Source organism: Neomonachus schauinslandi, chromosome 1 (assembly GCF_002201575.2).
Source record: "Neomonachus schauinslandi chromosome 1, ASM220157v2, whole genome shotgun sequence".
Lineage (NCBI taxonomy): Eukaryota > Metazoa > Chordata > Mammalia > Carnivora > Phocidae > Neomonachus > Neomonachus schauinslandi.
The window spans coordinates 119,992,283-120,011,457 of NC_058403.1; the positions used below are offsets into that span (position 1 = coordinate 119,992,283).

Genomic DNA, 19,175 nt, shown 5'->3' on the forward strand with positions numbered 1-19,175 from the left:
AAAGGTCTCTCTGGTCCAACCTCGGCAGAAAGCAGACATTCAGCCTCCTGCCAGGATGGGAAAATGGGTTAGTGATTGGATCTCAGGGCTCCTTAGGCAAACTCTGAACTGGTCCTCCTGTGTTCGGGCCCTGTGGCACCCCGTTCTCCTTTCCTGACCCACTCCATGCTTCTGCCACGCAAGGCACCTTGCCTCTTACCTCCTTGGCTGCCTGCAGACTCTGATTGTTAACCGTTGTGCATCAGCTCTCCAGCTTCCAAAATTATGTTAACCTTTCCCATCCATTGTTGTCTCTTTCCCGTTCTTTTTGCCCTTGTGATTTCGTATGTATTTTATTCCTTCATTGCCATTTTATTAGAACAGGGGTGGAGATAAACAAGGAATTCTCTCCACTATGTTAAAATCACAGTCATCTATTGCTATGGTAACCCCAAAGCAAGGACACTAGAGCCTCGTACTAAGAGACGTGCTGGTCATGTTACTCAGAATTAAAAGTCAGGTTCATGTCCTTCGAGAGCTATCAGTCTCATGGGAAAGACAAACAGATCTTTACTATATAAATGGCTATAATGGAGGTGTGTCTGGGCAGCAGTGGGGCCACCGGAGAAGGACCTGCATCTACCTAGGGAGAAAGGGGGGCATGTGAGAGGTAACACAGGGATTGTGGGAAAGGGAAGAGGCTTGAGCTCATGACCATTTGGAGGGCAAGAAGGAATTTTAGCCCAAATTGTTCTTTTTATGGACTCTCCTCTCCTGGGTACTATAACAAAGCATTGATCTCTCCTTGTACCACCTGCCCTGTCAAGATGAGCCAAACCATCAAAGGCGACACCTGAGTCTCCAAGGTGCCTAGCAGAGCTGCCTGGAGGGCTCCCTGGTGCCCCACCCTGTCCCTCCAAACAGAGATTAATGTGCAAGTTAAATGTATGTCAATTGCCCAAGAAAGTGGGCACTCCACAGAAGTTAGCCTCCCCTTTTTTTAAAGTGGAAAAGAAAAGGATCATATCCCGTGCATAATATGGGACTCAGATACTGCAGATATGCAGACTAGAACTTACTTTGCTTTCTGTAACACTCACCTTGCTCTTAAGCCACCATTTCCATGAATGGTGAAAAAATTTGCCACTTCAAGGTAACTGTCTTCTGATTTTAAACTCATTCTGTTACAGGTCAATTTTTAATCAAGTTAATCTTTTGCTGCCTACTTCCCCAAAAGTGAATTAAGCATCATACGTGGTCTATTATCCTAGCATCTGAAAGGGGGCACCTGGCCCTGAATGCCCTCCAGCTGAGAGACGTGCCCTGGGTCTTGGGCCCTGGCCTCTATCCTCTCTGCCTCCACTACCGAAGTGCCCCCAGCCTCTCCTGGCTAAGGCACCACCACCACTGCTGTCTGGGCCCATGCCTGGGCTCTCCCTGGTTCTAACACCGGCACGGTCCCTGGCTTTGCCCTGGACACCCTGTACCCCCTACCGACCACCACCCCACCCCACCCCCAAAGTAGCCCAGCTGACTGTTCATCCTCAGCCTCTTTCACTCCTCCTCTCAAAGAGCCTTGGGGATTTCTATGGATGTCCACCATGCCCCGCTGAAGGCAGGGGAGGGGATGTTTCCTGAAGGCCTCTCTGCCCGTGCATGCCACACTGCCATTTCTACTGCACTGATGCTCTGTGGGCCCAGAGCAAGATGGTCTCCTCCTAGAATTCCAAGTGGGAAGCAAAATACCAGCCGCCTGCTCTGCGGTTCCCAAAACTAACTAAGCCTCTTAACTATGCCCTCCCTCACCCAACACAACACGAGGCTTTGTCTCCAAAGGGTAAGAGGGTGTAGGGAGCAGGTCTCAACTTGGGTCTAAACGCTTGGTCACCACAAACCTTTCCTACCAGGTTCTTCCTGATGCCTGCTGCTCATTCCTCCACCCACCCCAGCCCAGCTCCCAGAGGGGCTTTTCCTTTCCACTTTCATATTCTCTCCTTACTACTCTGTGGATTTTAGTAAAACTGTGTGCTCTCACTCCCTAGACTCTGATTCTTGGTATTTGTTAACGTGACTTTTAAAACTTAGATAAATCTTTCTGAACAAACCCTGATTCTAACCTTCACCAGTATTCTCTGAAATGAGTTTTAGGAACCAGTTTCTGGAAGTTGAAAGATGAACGTTCTTTCCTTACTCTCAGCTGGTTCTGTCATCCCCCTGGTACAGTGGATGCCTCCACCTCCAGGAAGGAGGGGCCCAAGGCAGCCAGGTTTACCAGGACTGGAAAAATGCATCAGAGAACTCTCAGCTTCCGGGCAGGTGTGGGTATGTTGGGGAGGGGGGTGGTGTCAGGCTGCCTTCCTGGGATCAACTCTCCCACTAAAAACAAAAATAAATGGTAGGTAGAACATTTTTCAGATCTCACTGTTAAAGCCAAAAAATGGGGATGTCTCAGACCAGCTGAGAGACAAACATCTGTAACTAGGGAGGTAAGTAAGCAGGCTCTTAGAACATCAGAACCACTGATGGCCCCGTGGGCACTTGCCAGTACTGCTCACTTAAGCTTTGAATCAGTGGCCATACAAGCCAACAAAGAAACAAGTCAAAGGCTTGGTACTATGGCAAGCCGAAGAAGAAAAAGGCAAGGATGAAATACCAATAGGAAGAAATGGCCACACATCAGCCTTTGCTCAGATTTGCAGCCCCTTGCCTGAATTAGTCAAAGAAGCTTAAGTCGACAACTTCATTTAAGGTCATCCATGACTTTTAATAACTCCAGGGACCTGGGAAACAGAAACATGAAGCTTCTCTGGAGAAGGGCATATCTATCTGATGCCCGGGGGAGCCCCCCCAACAAATGATTAGTCAGGGGCCTTGACCCGCAAGTAGTCAAAAATCACATAAAAATCACACTGTCATTTCAAGAGTTGGCAGAGAAAACGTTTGAATTCCTTTATGACAAAAGCTCTTAAACGGGGAATAGCCGGGAATGTGTCTTAAAGTAACCTATTTGTCAGGATAGACCAGGTTAGTCTACCATAACAAATGCCCCAATTTTAAGAGCTTAGCACATTAAAGAACATTTCTCTCTCATCAGATAAACCCCATGTAGATCCTGAAGAGCTACAGGGCAATTCCCTGCCCAGCTGTGTCTCAGGAATCCTAGTAGGTCCCACCCATGGCTTTGCCTCCTTAATTATAGCTTTCAGACTCACTATAGAAGAGTAGGAGGGTCAGCGAGAGTTTTTATGGCCAAGTCTAGATGGGCCGTACATCACTTTCACCCACATCCCGTTGACTACAGCTCAGTGAGATCACATAAACCTAATTTCAAGAAGAACAGATATATTAGCTTCCAGTGTGCCCAGAAAGTGGGGGGTGGGGGGGGTGGGGGAGGAGTTTTAATGGACACAGGGCATAGTCTCTGCCACAACTGCCAAAGGCTAGCTACAGAAAACTTGCAGCAGACATCGTATGTACTAGTGACACTCAAGAGCTTTTCCTCTGATAGTTGCAATAAGGCCAGGAGGCCCGCTAACACCACCTCTATTAAGCATCATGCTAGAGGTCTTCAATGGTGCAACGAGAAAAACAAATAAAAGGCAGAGGGACTGAAAATACAGCAAATTTGTCAGTATTTTCAGATGGTATATTTTGGACACAAGATTCAAAAGACTACAGATACTAGAATAAGAGAGTTTAGCAAGGTTACTAGATATGCATCCAGGGTGCCTAAATCATATCTCTATATATTAGCAACAAACAGGATAAAAAGTATTTTTTAAATGCCACTTATAGGAGGAATGGGAATAAGTCTTAGAAAAGATGTTTAGGCTCTCTATAAGAAAACTGTAAAACTTTATTTAGGAATATTTAAGAAGATCTAAACAAATGGAAAGATATACCATGCTTGTGGATTGGAAGGTTAAAAATTGTAAAGACATGGGGTGCCTGGGTGGCTCAGTTGGTTAAGCGACTGCCTTCGGCTCAGGTCATGATCCTGGAGTCCCTGGATCGAGTCCCGCATCGGGCTCCCTGCTTGGCTGGGAGCCTGCTTCTCCCTCTGACCCTCCCCCCTCTCATGTGCTCTCTCTCTCTCTCTCATTCTCTCTGTCTCAAATAAATAAAATCTTTAAAAAAAAAAAAAAAATTGTAAAGACATGAGTTCTCCGTAAATTAAATTACAAATTCAGTTCAATTCCTATCCGAATTTCAGCAGGTTTTTTTGGGGGTGGGGCAGGGGCAAGGAGAGGTGTTTCATTTGTGGAATTTGACAAGCTCGTTCTAAAATTTATATGGAGGGACGCCTGGGTGGCTCAGTCGGTTAAGCATCTGCCTTCGGCTCAGGTCATGATCCCAGCGTCCTGGGATCGAGTCCCGCATCGGGCTCCCTGCTCCGCGGGGAGCCTGCTTCTCCCTCTGCCTCTGTCTCTCTCTCTGTCTCTCATGAATAAATAAATAAAATCTTTAAAAAAAAAATAAATTAATTAAAAATAAATAAATAAATAAAATTTATATGGAAAATACAAAAAATCAAGAATTGCCAAGACACTCTTGAAGAAGAGCCAGGTGGGAGGATTTGCTTAACCAGATATCAAGATGTGTAATAAAGCTATATTGAGCCAAGCAGTGTGATGTTGCACAGGGCCAGGCAAATAGAGCAAAGAACAGAACAGCAGAGAAGCAGGCCCCTTAAACAGGTGAACACTTGACGTTCGACACACGGGTGGCAGAGCATAGCAGCAGGGTGGACGGGGGCTTTTTGGCAAACATTGCTGGAATAATTGACTATCCAAATGAAAAATAACTTAATAGGATTCACATCGTGCACAAAGACCCAAATGTGAAAAAACAAAACTATAAACCTTTTATGAGATAATGTAGGAAAATGTCTTCATAACACAAAATTCACTGGCCGTAAAGGAAAAAACTAACAACCCAACCCAACTACATTAAAATTAAGAAGTTTCGTTTTCCTTTTTTTTTTCCATTTTCAAAGGATTCCATAAAAAAATAAGGCAAGCCATAAAACAAGAGGGTATTTATGACTCATAGAACCAACCAATAAAAGGCTAGCATGTAGAATATGTAAGGAACTCTACGAATCAATGATAAAAAAGCAGACAACCCAAAATATGGGGGAAAGATTTGAACAGGCACTTCACAAAAAATTTAAGCCTGAATGCTTAATAATATATATGAATAAATGCTCAGCCTCACTAGTAAGCAGGAAAATGAACTTTAAAACAACAATGAGATGTAATTTCACATCTCTCAGATTGAGAAGACCCTGACCATAACCTCGTGTGGCATGGCCTGGAGCAAATAAAACTCTCCTACATGGCTGGTTGGAGGGTAAAGAGCTGCAACCATTTTGGAAAACGGTCCAGCATTATCTAGTAAAGGTGCAGACACACCTGCCCTATGACTCAGCAGGTCCAGTCTTGGATGTGTGTCCTAAGAAATGCATGCTGGCGTGTGCGTGCACAGGAGACTTACGGAAGGCTGTCCATAGCAGCGCAGTTTGTAATTGTCCAAAACCAGACTCAAACCAAGTCCATCAACAGTAAAAGAGATCAATTATTTAGTATATAATCTTGCAATGGAAGGTTATGCAGCAATAAAACTGGTTGGATTACATGAATTTTATTTATGTAAAGTGAAAAAGGCCGAACAAAGGAATATATTCAGTCTGATTCCATTTATAAAAGTTTCAGAAGGCAAATGAATCTGTTTTTTAAGGCTACATAAATACATGGTAAAGCTATAAAGGAAAGAGAATGAATATTATAAAAGTCCGAGTGAGGCTTGTGGTAGGAACATCTGGTGTGCCTGAAGTGCTTGTATCTTAAGCTAGGTGATGATGAAAGCAGGATATACTTTATAACTCTGTCAACCCATATGTGTTTTGGGTTCTTTTATGTGCATGTTATATTTATAATACAATTTTAAAAAATATATCACATCCTAAATAAAATATCATCCCACTACATAAGGATTCCCTAATCTCTCTCCTTAGCACAAGGTCCTGCCAAGCAGGTATGATCCCATTTCACATACAGGAAAACTGAAGTGCAAATGACTAAATATTTTATTTTTCCAGATAGGTTGGTAATTGCTGAGGGTGCACTAGGGAGTGATGGAGCTGGAGCCCCCACCCAAGGCTTTTGGGGTCCTGTTCAGACTCTTTTCCATGTTGTTTCTCTGTAGCTTCCACGGTGTCACTATAGCTCTGAATTAAAGTGTTCCATTCTCCAGTCCCTGAGCCATACCGCATCACTTACCAGCACAACCCACATCTTTCCCAACGTTGGCCTTCCCATTCCTCCTAGACCCACCACTTCCCATCTCCTTCCCACCTCCCACCTACCTGGTCCATGCGCCATCCCATCCCTTCATCTTTGATTCACAAGACCCCCTATTTGGGTATAAGAAACTGCATGTCACTGTTGTCCCATACATGACTAGAGGATGATAATGCCACTGTTAAGTCCTGTGCAGGAGGAGGTCCTGATGTGCCTCCACCATATTCTGGCCCTAACTGTCCGCACTGCTATCTGGGCACCTTGTCTGGCCACATCCTCACAGCTTTGCTCTCAGGAGAAGTATGACTCGGGGTCAACTGGAGAAGCACGTGGTCCCTGGGGCAGCATTTACCCTTGCTGAGGGAGCTGGCCCAGCAGGAGAGAATGCCCAAGTCTGCTCCCACTCAGGATGAGGCCCAGAAAGTTTCGCACCTGCCTGAATTCAGGCGGCCAGGTACTCAGCGTTGGCACATACCACACACCACTGCTCTCCCTTGCCTAGGAATGTACCAGGTGATCGGGGGTATCATCTCTCCTGTCAACGACAACTACAGGAAGCAAGACCTCGTGGCTGCCCACCACCGGGTGGCCATGGCCCGGCTGGCCCTGCAGACGTCCGACTGGGTCCGGGTGGACCCCTGGGAGAGTGAGCAGGTGCAGTGGATGGAGACAGTGAAGGTGCTGAGGTACAGTGGGCATGCTTTGTGTGGTGACCAGGGCCCACGGGACACATCTGCAGAGCCCAGTGGGTGAGAGTAGGGACCAGGTATGAAGTGGGGCTTCAGCCAGGCTTTCTCAGCCAAAATCCCGGATGCTTCCTCTCAGACGGAGACCGACCCACAGACCTACTCTCAAAGAGGGCCTGAGTGAAAACAATCACAACCCACTGCCCTTCGGGAAGCACTTTCTGGAAACGCCCATCTTGTTTCAGAGGGCTGTCTCCTTGGGCTCCAGGGCGACCACCTAGTAGCTGTGAGACTAGGCGCATACTTCTCTGAGACGCATTTCTCACGTGCAAAATGGGGACAATAAAACCTAATGAGGACTTTTTAAATGTAAAGAACTTTCCTGTCCTAGAACTCCTAAGACATTCACTAAGTGGGACCTTCTATCATTGACATCATTGACTAGGTTGAAAACTGCATCTACATCATAAGCCATCTTTTCTAATTGTACAAATCCTGGGCTCTATAAATCTCAACTTTTATGTAAAATTGAAAAAAAAAAAAGGCTATACATCTAGAAAGTTGCTCAGGATCTTTTTCTTTTGGAACTGCTGTCAGCACCCAGGAGAAGTAATTGGCTTTTAAAAGCCCTGGGAGCCCTGCATGTTGGGGCAGTGGGTCACTGACTTGTGTCTGGGAAAGGGTCCTGGGAGTTTGCTGGAGGAGCAGGAAGCCCCGCCCAGCCTGGAGGTCAGAGGGGACGGGGAGGTGGGGCTGCCTGTCACTAACTTCGGGCCTACTCCGCTGAAGGGACTGCAAACTTGGGGCTTGTGTCTTCTATCTCTTTGAAAGCAGTAGGACTGTCAGGGCACAGGAAACCCGAGGGACAAGGTCCAATAATTGGCAGGCCTGTTCATCATAAATCGATTTAGGTTTTCATTTTTTACTCATCTTCACAGTCACTTGGTTGAAAACTGTTTACCTTTTTCTCATAGTAAAGGTAAACATTTAGTTACATATCTTGGCTCTGATTATTTGCCTTTTTCTTGGGAAAGAACCAGCTAGAAGCATTCAGCAATTCAGTGCTACTTCAGAGCCTCTCGCCAAATTAAGAAGAGCAAATATGAAATGATTGTTAGAATACATGCACTTTTTTTTAATATAAAGAATAAATTTACACCTAGATCATCCCTTCAGAACAAGCAATATAGCCAGCCCTCATCTATCAAGGATAGCAGAGGGGAAGACACACAAATCCAGCAAATCATTTAGCTTTAGTATGTAGTCACAAAGACGCTTTCCTCCTCCACCCTGTGAGAGGCAGTGTGGCCTAGGGCCCAGATTTTGGAGCCCAGTTTACTAGCTCAGTGACTTGATGTAAGTGAGTTAGCCTCTCTGAGCCTCAGTTCCTCACCTAATAAAACGAGAATGACACCACCTCCTAATCTGAGGTACTGCCTGAATTAAATGGGATGATGTGGGCAAAATACCTGGTTTATGGTAGGGGCTTCATAACCTTAGCTACCTTCCCTTCATCCCTAACACTGGCCCGTAATTTATCCTCAAAACAGATAAGCCATTCCTGGATAAAAAGGAACCAACCACAGAACTACATAATATTGTCACTGCTTCTGTTGCAAAATGAAGGTGTGAGCTAAGATTTTACTGAACACTTTCTTTTTCTTTTTTTCCTCTATGCTTTAGTTCAGTGCTTCTCAGCCCTGGCTGCACCCTGAATCACCTAGAGAGCTTTCAAAAGTACCGAAGCCTGAGTCTCATCCCAGAGACTGGGATGTCATTGGTCTGGAGTGGGGCATCAGAATTTTTAAGGGCCTCCTGGTGATTCTAATGCGTGGCCGGGATTGAGGCCACAGCCTCAGTCACAAAGTATGTGAATCAGGTTTATGATTAGTACCAACAGTATCCAAACCAGTGGGCCCTGGCTGTAGGAATCACATGGGAAGCTCTTTTAAAATGCTCATCTCCCTCCCCTGCCACCCCTGCCACCTGCCCTCAGAGATTATGATTTGAGGGTGGGGTCTAGGCATGGGTATTTTTTTAAAGGTTTCCAAATGATTTATTTTGTGCAGCCAAGGTCGAAAATCCACTGATTATACAAATAGACAACACAGTTTTGCCAGATAAGTGATTCCATTTTTTCAGTATTTAGAAAAATTAGAAAATTTGATAGCTAATGTTTTCCTAAAATTGCCAAAAGCATTTAAGATTGAAAATCTGGTAATTGTAAAGTTAGGTGATTTTAGAAGCATGGGAGTAATCCACCCCACCCTTTGCTCCATTTAATATCTTCCTGATAGAGACAGTGTCACTATGATAAATGTCACTATGAAGTAAATTCACAGTAGGGTTCATTGAGGATTCTTTTTCTCTTTATCAGTTGCTTATTTTTACTCTAATTTTTTTTTTTAATCTAGGCCAGCTTCATGCTTTTAGGACATTTGATAACTTATTTTGCTCACCTTCTCCCCACGCTGTGGGGGGAGGTCATTAGTCACAACGCCATTTGATGTGGTCCATCATCATCACCATCACTACTGTCGTGTCACGTACCCCTTTGCAAGCATGATCTTATGCTGTCCTCCTTTTACAGATGAAGAAACAGGTTCGGAGAGGCTAAGTTCATCAAAGTCACAAAACAAATAAGGGAGTGGTAGAGCCAGGTCTGACTCTGAAGCCATGTTTATGGTCCTTTTCAAACCAGTGATCTACGGGGGGGGCGGGCACAGTGGGGCTGACTTTGTTCCTGCCACAGTGACCCTTTGACCAGGCATCCCTGGAGACCTGTGGGGCTGCGGAGGACGAGAGAACTCATTCCCAGGGTCAGCCCTCAGGCCCAGGGCTACTAGGCACACCGGGGTACCACTCAGGCAGACAACAAGAGGAAGCCATGGCCACTGCCCCACAGAGGCCGAGTGGAGGTCAGTGAGGAAAATAATTATTCATACATCAGAGTTCAGAGAGCCAGCTAATATTCAAAGTAGGGTCAACTTGAAGTAGGAGCTTCAAGGTAAGTAAAATAAAATGACAGTCACCACCTTTATTGATCACCTGTTTGTGCCAGGCTTTTTCAGGTAGGTAACATCTAGTTACCTCAGCAACTCTGAGAAGTAGGTGGGTTTAGTCCCATTTTACAGATGGGGAAATGGAGGCTCTGAAAGGGTCAGTAACATCCGCAGAGTCCTACAGTTAGAAAGTAAGAGGTGAGACTCACACCTACTTCAGTCTGATGCGAGATTCCAGACTAACTCAGGAGCGAATCCTCAGACTTGAAGCTTACCAAAACCAAAGCAGACAATAATGGAAACACAGAGTCCAGCTAGGTCCTAAGAAGACTCGACTGAGTCTCTGAGATCATCAGGAAGGACTTTGGACCAGACTTAAATGTATTTATCCGTCCACTCCTTCCATTGTTCCTGAATTCAGCTGACTTAAGGTAAGCAGTTCCTGAGGACTAAGAATATAAGGATGAATTAAACGAGCTCACAGTTCACAGAAGAACAGCTAATATTGATTGGGCCCTTTCTGTGGATGGGCCAGAGCTAAGCCTCTCCATGAATCCTCAGTGCTTAACGGGTGGGTGCAGTCATCATCCCCCATTCTACAGATGAGGAAACTGGAGGCAGATTACTTAAGGAGCCCACCAAGATTCCACAGCTACTAGTTGGAAGCAGAATTCCAACCATGCAGTCTAATTCTAAAGCTTAACCTTTACACTGTGCCTTTGCCTGGTGATAATCAGCACTGGGCCACAGCATTTGGCAGGATAGAAGCGCTTTCACGGTCTGGCGATGCTTGGCAGGGAGGTCGGCATTAGCTTCCACGATGACCAATAAACAGATGAGGTCAGTGAAGCTCTGAAAGTGTCAGTGACTTATCCAAGGTCATACAGCCAAGAAAACCTAAACTCAAACCCACCGAGTCTAGCTGCAAAGCACCTGCTTTTCCTACCAGGCACTGCCTCCTCCCAAACACAGCTCTTGTAAATGTACAATTCAGTAGGTGGAAGGTGGAAGATTGCATTGATACAAGACGTGACTACCTGTGTTGGATCAGGTATGTCTTGATTTGCACACTGATTGCTAAAAGAGCTAGGCGGAGATGGCGTAAGTCTAACCAGATCTGAAATGCTAACACCAAATGAGACTTGCTCCGTCCTGCCCACTGTTCAGTGCACTTTGCATACAAACTCCTTCAGTCCTCGTGACCTCTCTGAGAGGCACACACGATCACTATTCCTCATGATGCAGGTGCTGAACCATCTGCACAGAGACCTGTTGACTGCCCCCCTTCCCCCACCCCGGGGTCACCCAGCTGGGCTGTGGGGGAGCCAGGATTCAGCCCAGGCAGCCTGGCTCCAAGCCAGACTCTTGGTTCTCACCCCGTGGAGTCCTGAAATACTAGTGAGCTGTGGGCCACGCACTGTAGTAGCTCACTCACCTAAGGTAGGCATTATCCTGGCTTTACAAAAGAAAGGTTTTATTTTGAACTCAGGTCTGTCTGATTCTCATAGCCCATGTCCTTAATCTCTACTCAACTTTTTTTTAAGTGAGGTATTAAAAGACAAATGTTAAAAAAGTAAAACTATGCTCATTTCCCCCTTCCACCCGGGCTCACAGAAGGCAGTGGATGGCCAAGAGGACCCTATCGCATCCGCTTTCCATCCCAGCCCCCAGCACATAGTAGGCCCCCCACAAACATTTGTGGAACAAGCTACCTACCTCAAATGGACAAAAGCAGGTGGAGAGTTGAAAACTGAGACCCCCGGGTGGCTTTGGGGGGGACGGACACACCCTGAGCCCGTGTGTTTGCAATGCAGGCATCATCACAATGAACTGCTCAGATCTCTGCCCCAGACGGAAGGCCAGGACCACGGCAGGGCTCGCTCCGTGGCCCCCACAGGTGGGTGCGGACCCTCTTGTCCCTGGGAGGGGGAAAGGTCAAGGATTCACCGGACCCACTCCCAAGCACGGATAAGGATTCTGAGGCCTGCCTGGGGGTGGTGGCACTTCCCAGGTTGAAAGGTCAAATTCAACAATCCGCCACCATCCCTTGTAAATCGGGTTGCCAATTTAGGATTTTCTGCTCCAAAGGGGTTTACCTACCCTCGTGACTTGTGCTTGTGACGGGGATTACAGTCAGGGCTACACAAGGATAAACCGGTGAGTGATGCTGGGTTCTTTTAAAAGCCTGAGCCTTTCTGAGTACAAATATGCCACTCTGACCCTCAAACAGAAACCTCTTTTTAGGGGAATTTCATTCCATATGGAATGTCCTTTCAATTTGTAACCCTGGGTGTCTACCCTGTTGTCAACTCCTGGTATTGGTAGAATCTTATAAGTTGTGGCTTCGAAGTATCTTCCGTCTCTAATGGCAGCCCTGGTACTAGGGGTCAAGTGCACAGGCCCCTCATGCCAATAAACAGGAGCCCCTGGTGATGCAAGGGCAGGATGTGACATGGTCTGAGAATCACTGGTCCCGCCTGGCTGAAATCCAGCAGGCCCATCTGTGGGGTTTCCTACTGCCGGTCTCCCAACTGTGGGTGATGGGATACCAGTTCCAGATCAGAAGGGCTCAGGAATGTCACAGGTAAACCAACCTAAAATGGTTCCTTTCCTGCAGGACTTTTCAGAGCCTTTACTATGATCATGTGCATTGTGACTCTCCAAGAAAGGGAACTAGCTTGTGGCCATTATCACTTTTTAATCATGGGACCCTTTTCAACACATATTGGTGCCCCCTAGAACACAGTCTCCCACCCCCCCACCCCCCCCCAGAACACAGATGCTCTTCTAAAAGAACTCAAAAATGCCACCAGGCCCTAAAGGTTTCATGCAGCAGTCCCCAAATGCTGGTCAAAGGATCACTCATGGCAGAATCACCTGTAAGGTGTATAATAATTCCCAGGCAACACCCTACACCTTCTAAGTGGGAATGGGGCCTGGGACTCTGGATATTTAACAGGCACGCTGGGATTTGCTTTCTAGCCAGTTGCGGGGACTGCACTAGAGTAGGAATCTTAAGAAAGGAGGAGTTACAGCATCTCCTATATAATCAGCTTTACAATGTTCACTGTATTCCTCTGGTCTGTCTGCCTCTCTTCCCCCGTCTCCCAGTCATGAGCACAGGCAGCGTTCATTCTCAGCCTCTGCCTTCTTTCTGGAGCATCTCTGGCTCAGCAACTACTCCTACAGAGTTAAGAGACACCGATGATCACCTCCCCAGGCCGGGCTCTGGACTCAGGTGGAAAACAAAGATAGCCTGCCCCCACCCCCCGGCCCCCGACCTAAGGCTAGAGACAGGCTGTGAATGGTGGGGAGTCCAGGCATGAATTAGGAAGGCTGCCTGGAGGAGGAGACCCTAGTACCAAGACTCATAGGATCAGAGTACCTTATCTGGGATTAGGGGCAATTTCTGGGCAGAGGGGCAGCTGGGCAAGGCACAAAGGCAGGAAACCGCATAGGTGCTGGGCATTCCTTGCTTCTGGGGAATGCTGGAGCTTCCAGTGACAGGCAGGGAGCCTCTAGTGATGTGGGAGGGATGCCACACACAGCCTTCCAGCCTCTCATACTTCCCCTCTGCACCTGCTTCCAGAATCCCTGCCTCAGCTCTGCCTAGATGTCCCTCCTCCCCCTTCCCTTTGACTCCCCTTTTGAAAACCTATCTGGCCTATTAGGCCCATGTTGGACCCATCTTCCTGTGAAACTAGTACCAGCTACTTTCACGGAGATGGGCTCTTCCCCTCCCTTGGCCAAAGCTCACCCACATTCTTTTCAAATTTATCTTTCTAGGGGCTACTCTGCTTGGCCCTATAATGTTGGGAGTTTGTTCTTTATCCCTTTCTTGCTATTCAGACCCTGAGTCCTGCTCATCTTGTTCTCTCCTAAAGTAGCTGTTAAAATAGAGTTTATGTTGAATGAAAAAGTGGGCTTTTCAATTTACCAAAATACATTAGGGGCTTTAAAAATGCTCATGTCCTTTGCTTGATATATTTCCCTTCTAGGAATCAGACTGTGGAAATAATTAGAAATTGGGACAAAGATTTATGTAGAAAGATGCTTATCACAGCAGTTTTTTTTTTTTTTAAAGATTTTATTTATTCATTTGACAGAGAGAGACACAGCGAGAGAGGGAACACAAGCAGGGGGAGTGGGAGAGGGAGAAGCAGGCCTCTCGCCGAGCGGAGAGCCTGACGTGGGGCTCGATCCCAGGACCCCGGGATCATGACCTGAGCCAAAGGCAGACGCCTAACGACTGAGCCACCCAGGCACCCCTATCAGAGCAGTTTTTAAGCAGAAAATAAAAGCAACCTCCATGTTTAAGTATAAGGGAATGTTTAAGTAAATTATTCCGTATACATAGTATGAATAATTGAGACAAAAGGTTTTTGGAGAAAGCCTTATGAGGTAAGTAGAAGAAAATCAGGATATGATCCTGTGTATATAAAGTATATTTTAAAAAATGTAAATATACTTGCACATCTATTTGCATTTCTAAATCAATAGAAAACAAAATACATGAAAATACTGAGTTTTTGTAGAAAGCAGAATTGTTTTCTACCTTAAATATGTATTTTCCATACATTTTATAATTGACACAGATTTCACGTTTGTAATCAGAGAAAAAAATAACACTAGAGCAATTAAGAGGAAGGTGGAGTTCTTCCTCAGCATAAATCTGGCTTCTGACCAGGTGGCTTGTATGTTACAGTGACGTATTTGTAAAGGACCTTTTTGTGTGCTGTGTATTTCATTGCGCGCTCGTCTCCTCTGGGACTGCAGATTACGGGCTGAGCTCAGCATGTTCTGGCAGTCAGAGCCTGGCTTTGCCCATCACTCCTGTGATTTTCGGTCCTCCTTGGACTGACCCAGTCATGCAGACAGCCCAGTTCTGGGCTGCTTGGGTGTGACACTTTGGGATGGATGATGCCTCGGTTGGTCCTCTAACAGCCCGACAGTGTGTGTCTTTTGTGCAGGTGGTCCCTGCCCTTAGCTGATGAGGCTGAGCACGGCTCAGCAGCCTTCCGAGGATTCCCTTTCCACACAACCGGAGCAAGCACAGCCCCCCCCCCCCCCCGATTCCATCTTGCACTGATCTATTCCACGGTAGCCTTGTCTGGTTAAATTGGGGGCCTCCCTTTAATACCTGGCTTCAGCTCTGGTGTCCTGTTCACCCAGAAGTCTCACACTCCTGAGTGTGTCTTCATGGCCACAAATTCACATTGCATTCAGTCTGTCACTCAATTTCCAGAACTTCCACAGGAGGTCATCCCCATTTTATAGCAGAGGAAGCCAGCCCGGCTGCTAGAACCCTGCCAGGCTTCCAGCAGCTCTGAAACTGGAACCCAGGGCTGACTGACCACAGGGCTGGGTGTTCTTGATATAAAGAGTTAAGAGTAACTGGACATCCAAAGAAAAAGGTACCGGTGGCACTTCCCTCACTTTCCATGTATATCTCTGCTTTTAAAGCCTGTGGCTATTCCAAGAAAGCACACTGTCCCCCAAAATGCCCACGGATATCTGATGTATGTCACTACATCGTGGTTAAGACGAAACAAATCGGCAGCCTTTATTCAACACCTCAGACTTACGTATACTTGGACAGTCAGTACCCAGTGTGAAGAGTTTGTAGCAGTGATGTGAATGGATTTGAAAGAGCTATGTAATGGTCTCTGAGGACTGCCCAGAGTGGGAGTCTAAGGCACGTGTTGCCAGAAGTCATTACCCCACAGACATGCCTTTGATTTGGGGGATGGGAAGGTGTGAGCGCTTGTCCCCTGTAGGCAAGAGCTCACAGTGAATTATATTCCTGTCACTGTTAATAAATCAAACAGTGTCTAATATTGAAGCCATTGTGTGGAAACTGCCTGCACAAAAATCCACTGAGAGAGGAAGAGGGTATCTTCTGTTCTTTGACCATGGGAATGGGAGGAGGGTGTGCTCCAGGCCTCAGGAGACCCTACAATTAAATGCCCATTGTTTAAGCTCCCCCATAGGAAGAGCACATAAAAATCATCCATTAGTTTAAAAGGTCAAAAGCTGGTTTCTTGCTATATTACAATGGCTGAATAAATAAGATACTGGAGTAGAACCTTACAGATGCAAAATAGTCCAAATCCACGTACGTTGTGAGCAATGGGACCAGCCCAAAGTAGTGAAAAGTGTGAGTTACTGAATAATTTTTAAACGCAGTTTTATTGACTTTAAAAATACTCCCTAAGTGTTGAATAGATGTGTCAATGAATGGGTTAGTGGATGGGTGGATGGATGGATGGATGGTAGTTAACACCTATCACACTTACTCTGTTCCAAGCACTGATCTAAGTACTTTATACTTATAAGCTCATTCAATTATAAAATAATCCTAGGAGATAAGTACTGTTAATATGCTCATTTTAAAGTTGAGGTCACACAGCTGTTGAATGGCAGAGCCAGGATTTGAATCTAAGGTGTCTGGCTTTAAAGTCCTAGTTCTTAACCATGGACAATTCATGAATGAATACATGCATCAATGTTTGGGTATCATTTCATTATACCAATATTATGCTGCTAGAGTGTTTGAAAAGTCTGTTTCTGTAATTTTATCTGCTGCTTCAAAAATCAGTAAACAAGTCCAGTGCCCACTGTTTCATGGATGGGGAAACTGAGGCCCAGAGAAGGATGGATCAGCCCACAGCAGCCCATGCCAGACTGAGGCTGAATTCAGACCTCCCCATGACCCCTCCAGTTTCTCACTTTCCATTCCACAGCCGGTCTGGTGCTCCTTTATAAACTCATCTCTCTGATCCATGTCCAGATTCCTTCCAAGTTTCCACAGAAGAGGAGCCTCCACTGACCATTTACATCAGCTCTTTCCCCAGCAGCTGGTATCCCTGAAACCCCTCCCAGCTGAGGTTTCAAGGTGCTGAGAGCTGCCAGCGCTGTAGGAACACAGCCTTTGCCATTTACTGGAACTAGACTCGGCATCCAGAAGGACCGGAGATCCTAGTGGCTGCTTCTAGCATGGACTTGCTTTTTCTCCTTTCCAGATTAGCGCATTCCAAAGGGACAGGACCTTGAAGAGTGCCAGGAAAATCCAGGAAGGGCTTCTGGGCTCTGATGCATATACAATTCCCCGCCAGCGGGAGGCGGCAGAGCCCAGCAGTTACAAATACCCCACCCGGTGGCTGGCTGGCCGGCTTGAATCCTGCCTCCTCCTCCTAGACAGTGACCTTAGGCAGATTTCCCGCTCCGCACACTGCTCCGCAGACCCCGCACAACAGTAACGCCTACCTCATGAAATTGTTCTGAGGATCAAATGAGATTAAACCCATAAAGCGCTTAGCGATGTTGCTCACACTGAGCTCCCAGTAAACGTTAGGCATCCTTTTATCATCACAACCATCATCCTGTTAGAACAAATGCCAAAGGATTATCCACATTGATCAGTTGCTCTAGAGCTTTGTTATATTGAAAACGGATGAAAAGGTCACTAGCTGTTGATTATCCAAAGAACCTTTATGCTGAGATTTTACTTATAGAAGAACCAGGTGTTAGGGCTGAAATAGATTGTGAGAAAGGCGGTGACTTGCCTGAGGCCCACAGCTTGCTGGTACTAGGGATTTTACAACTTTACCTTCTATCAGAAGACGGGGTTCACAGCCGCCTTTGGACCACTCCGCCAGGGGGTCCAGCCACCACAGACAGACTTTGGTATAATACTGGAGAAAAACAAACAAAAAAACCCCAAGTTGTTGTGTGTTTCTTGGCACTTTGCCAATATTAAACAAAAGATTTCTTGATTAAATTGTTACTTACCACTGTATGTCCCTGAAGTAGCTTCAGATTCGCTTACATGCTTTTTTTGCAGTCATGAACACACAGACATTGAGTTCCCAGTACATTCCCAGAAAAGCATCTTGTGCAATTTTCAAACGGAATATGATGTTATCTTTACTGGCCGTGACCCTTCTGTAACCTTGTCGGGCTCCACCCTTGTTTTTCCAGCTGTGCCCGAGCTGAAGCTCCTCTGCGGGGCAGATGTCCTGAAGACCTTCCAGACCCCCAACCTCTGGAAAGACGCGCACATCCAGGAGATAGTGGAGAAGTTTGGCATGGTGTGTGTGAGCCGGACAGGTCACAACCCAAAGGAATACATCTCGGGCTCGCCCATCCTGCAGAGGTATCGGCACAACATTCACCTGGCCAGGGAGCCCGTGCAGAATGAGCTCAGCTCCACGTACATCAGGCGGGCCCTGAGCCAGGGGCACAGCGTGAAGTACCTGCTCCCAGATGCTGTCATCAGCTACATCAAGGACCACAACCTCTACACCAGGGACAGCTCCTGGAAAGACAGCAGCTCCCAGAGGAATGAAGGGAAGACAGACTAGGGAGAGCCAGCCACTCCGCCACAGAGCTCCTCCTGACCAAAGGGCAGTTAAGGTCTTAGGCTTTTTTTTTTAGGCAATGAGTTTATTTCAGAGGAGTCTTCTGTCCCAGGAAGAGAGAGCTTCTTTTGGGAGAAGGAGCAAGTGCCTGCATCTCAAAGCAGTTAGTTAAGAGGGCGTGGCAGGTCACTAGAACTGGACGACAGCTTTCAGAACCTGTCGCTGCAGAGCCCTCCTTATTCGGTCACCGGTGACTCGGGCATGTGCACTGAAGGCAGTTCTGCACCAGGCAGGGCCCCTGAGGGTCAGATCAGAACTGCCCACACGCGTTTTCTAACTAGGACCAGGTGCAGCATGCTGGTCTTGATTAGAGAGACTTGACAGGACGCTAATTACCAAACTGGGCTTTGTCAACGCCTTGTTCCAACAAAATAATACTAATTGAGGAGTCAGAAATTTGGAAGCCGCTCTTTGCCAATTTACATTGAATCTTCCCTCAACCACCGTCTGCCTGCCTAAGCTGTAGATACCATTTAAACTAAAATCTTTCTAAGGAGTGACCCTCAAACAATATTTTTGATATGGCAGATATCTTTAACACCACTTCTTTTATAAACGCCAGGGCTCCTGATTTCCAGGTTTCTAAAAAGGAACTGAGGTAAAACAGATGCCTTGGCTGTTTTAGAGGACTTTTTGAATGTTTTATGACCGCCTGCCTGTTTGAATATTGGCAAAGGGATAAGTAATAAATTGACATCAAAAAATACTAATGAAAGGTCTCTTTTTTCTCCTTTTGTTATATTTTTAATGCCTGATGTATAGTTGTTGCTCTTCTTTTTAGCTACC

The 19,175-nt window shown here is 46.3% G+C and overlaps 1 protein-coding gene across 2 annotated transcripts in view; it reads left to right on the plus strand.

Moving 5' to 3' along the window:
• The window catches only part of NMNAT3 (nicotinamide nucleotide adenylyltransferase 3), a 63,070-nt gene extending 44,625 nt beyond the window's left edge, over positions 1 to 18,445 (plus strand). Inside the window, exons 2-4 of one of the 2 annotated variants that reach the window (XM_021678742.2) lie at positions 6,784 to 6,967; positions 11,784 to 11,866; positions 17,950 to 18,445. In XM_021678742.2, the coding sequence (XP_021534417.1) occupies positions 6,784 to 6,967; positions 11,784 to 11,866; positions 17,950 to 18,332 (650 nt within the window). In that variant the 3' untranslated portion in view covers positions 18,333 to 18,445. The remainder of the gene's footprint in view (positions 1 to 6,783; positions 6,968 to 11,783; positions 11,867 to 17,949) is intronic. The other variant, XM_021678743.2, reaches the window with a different exon arrangement.
• Positions 18,446 to 19,175: the final 730 nt, after the last annotated feature.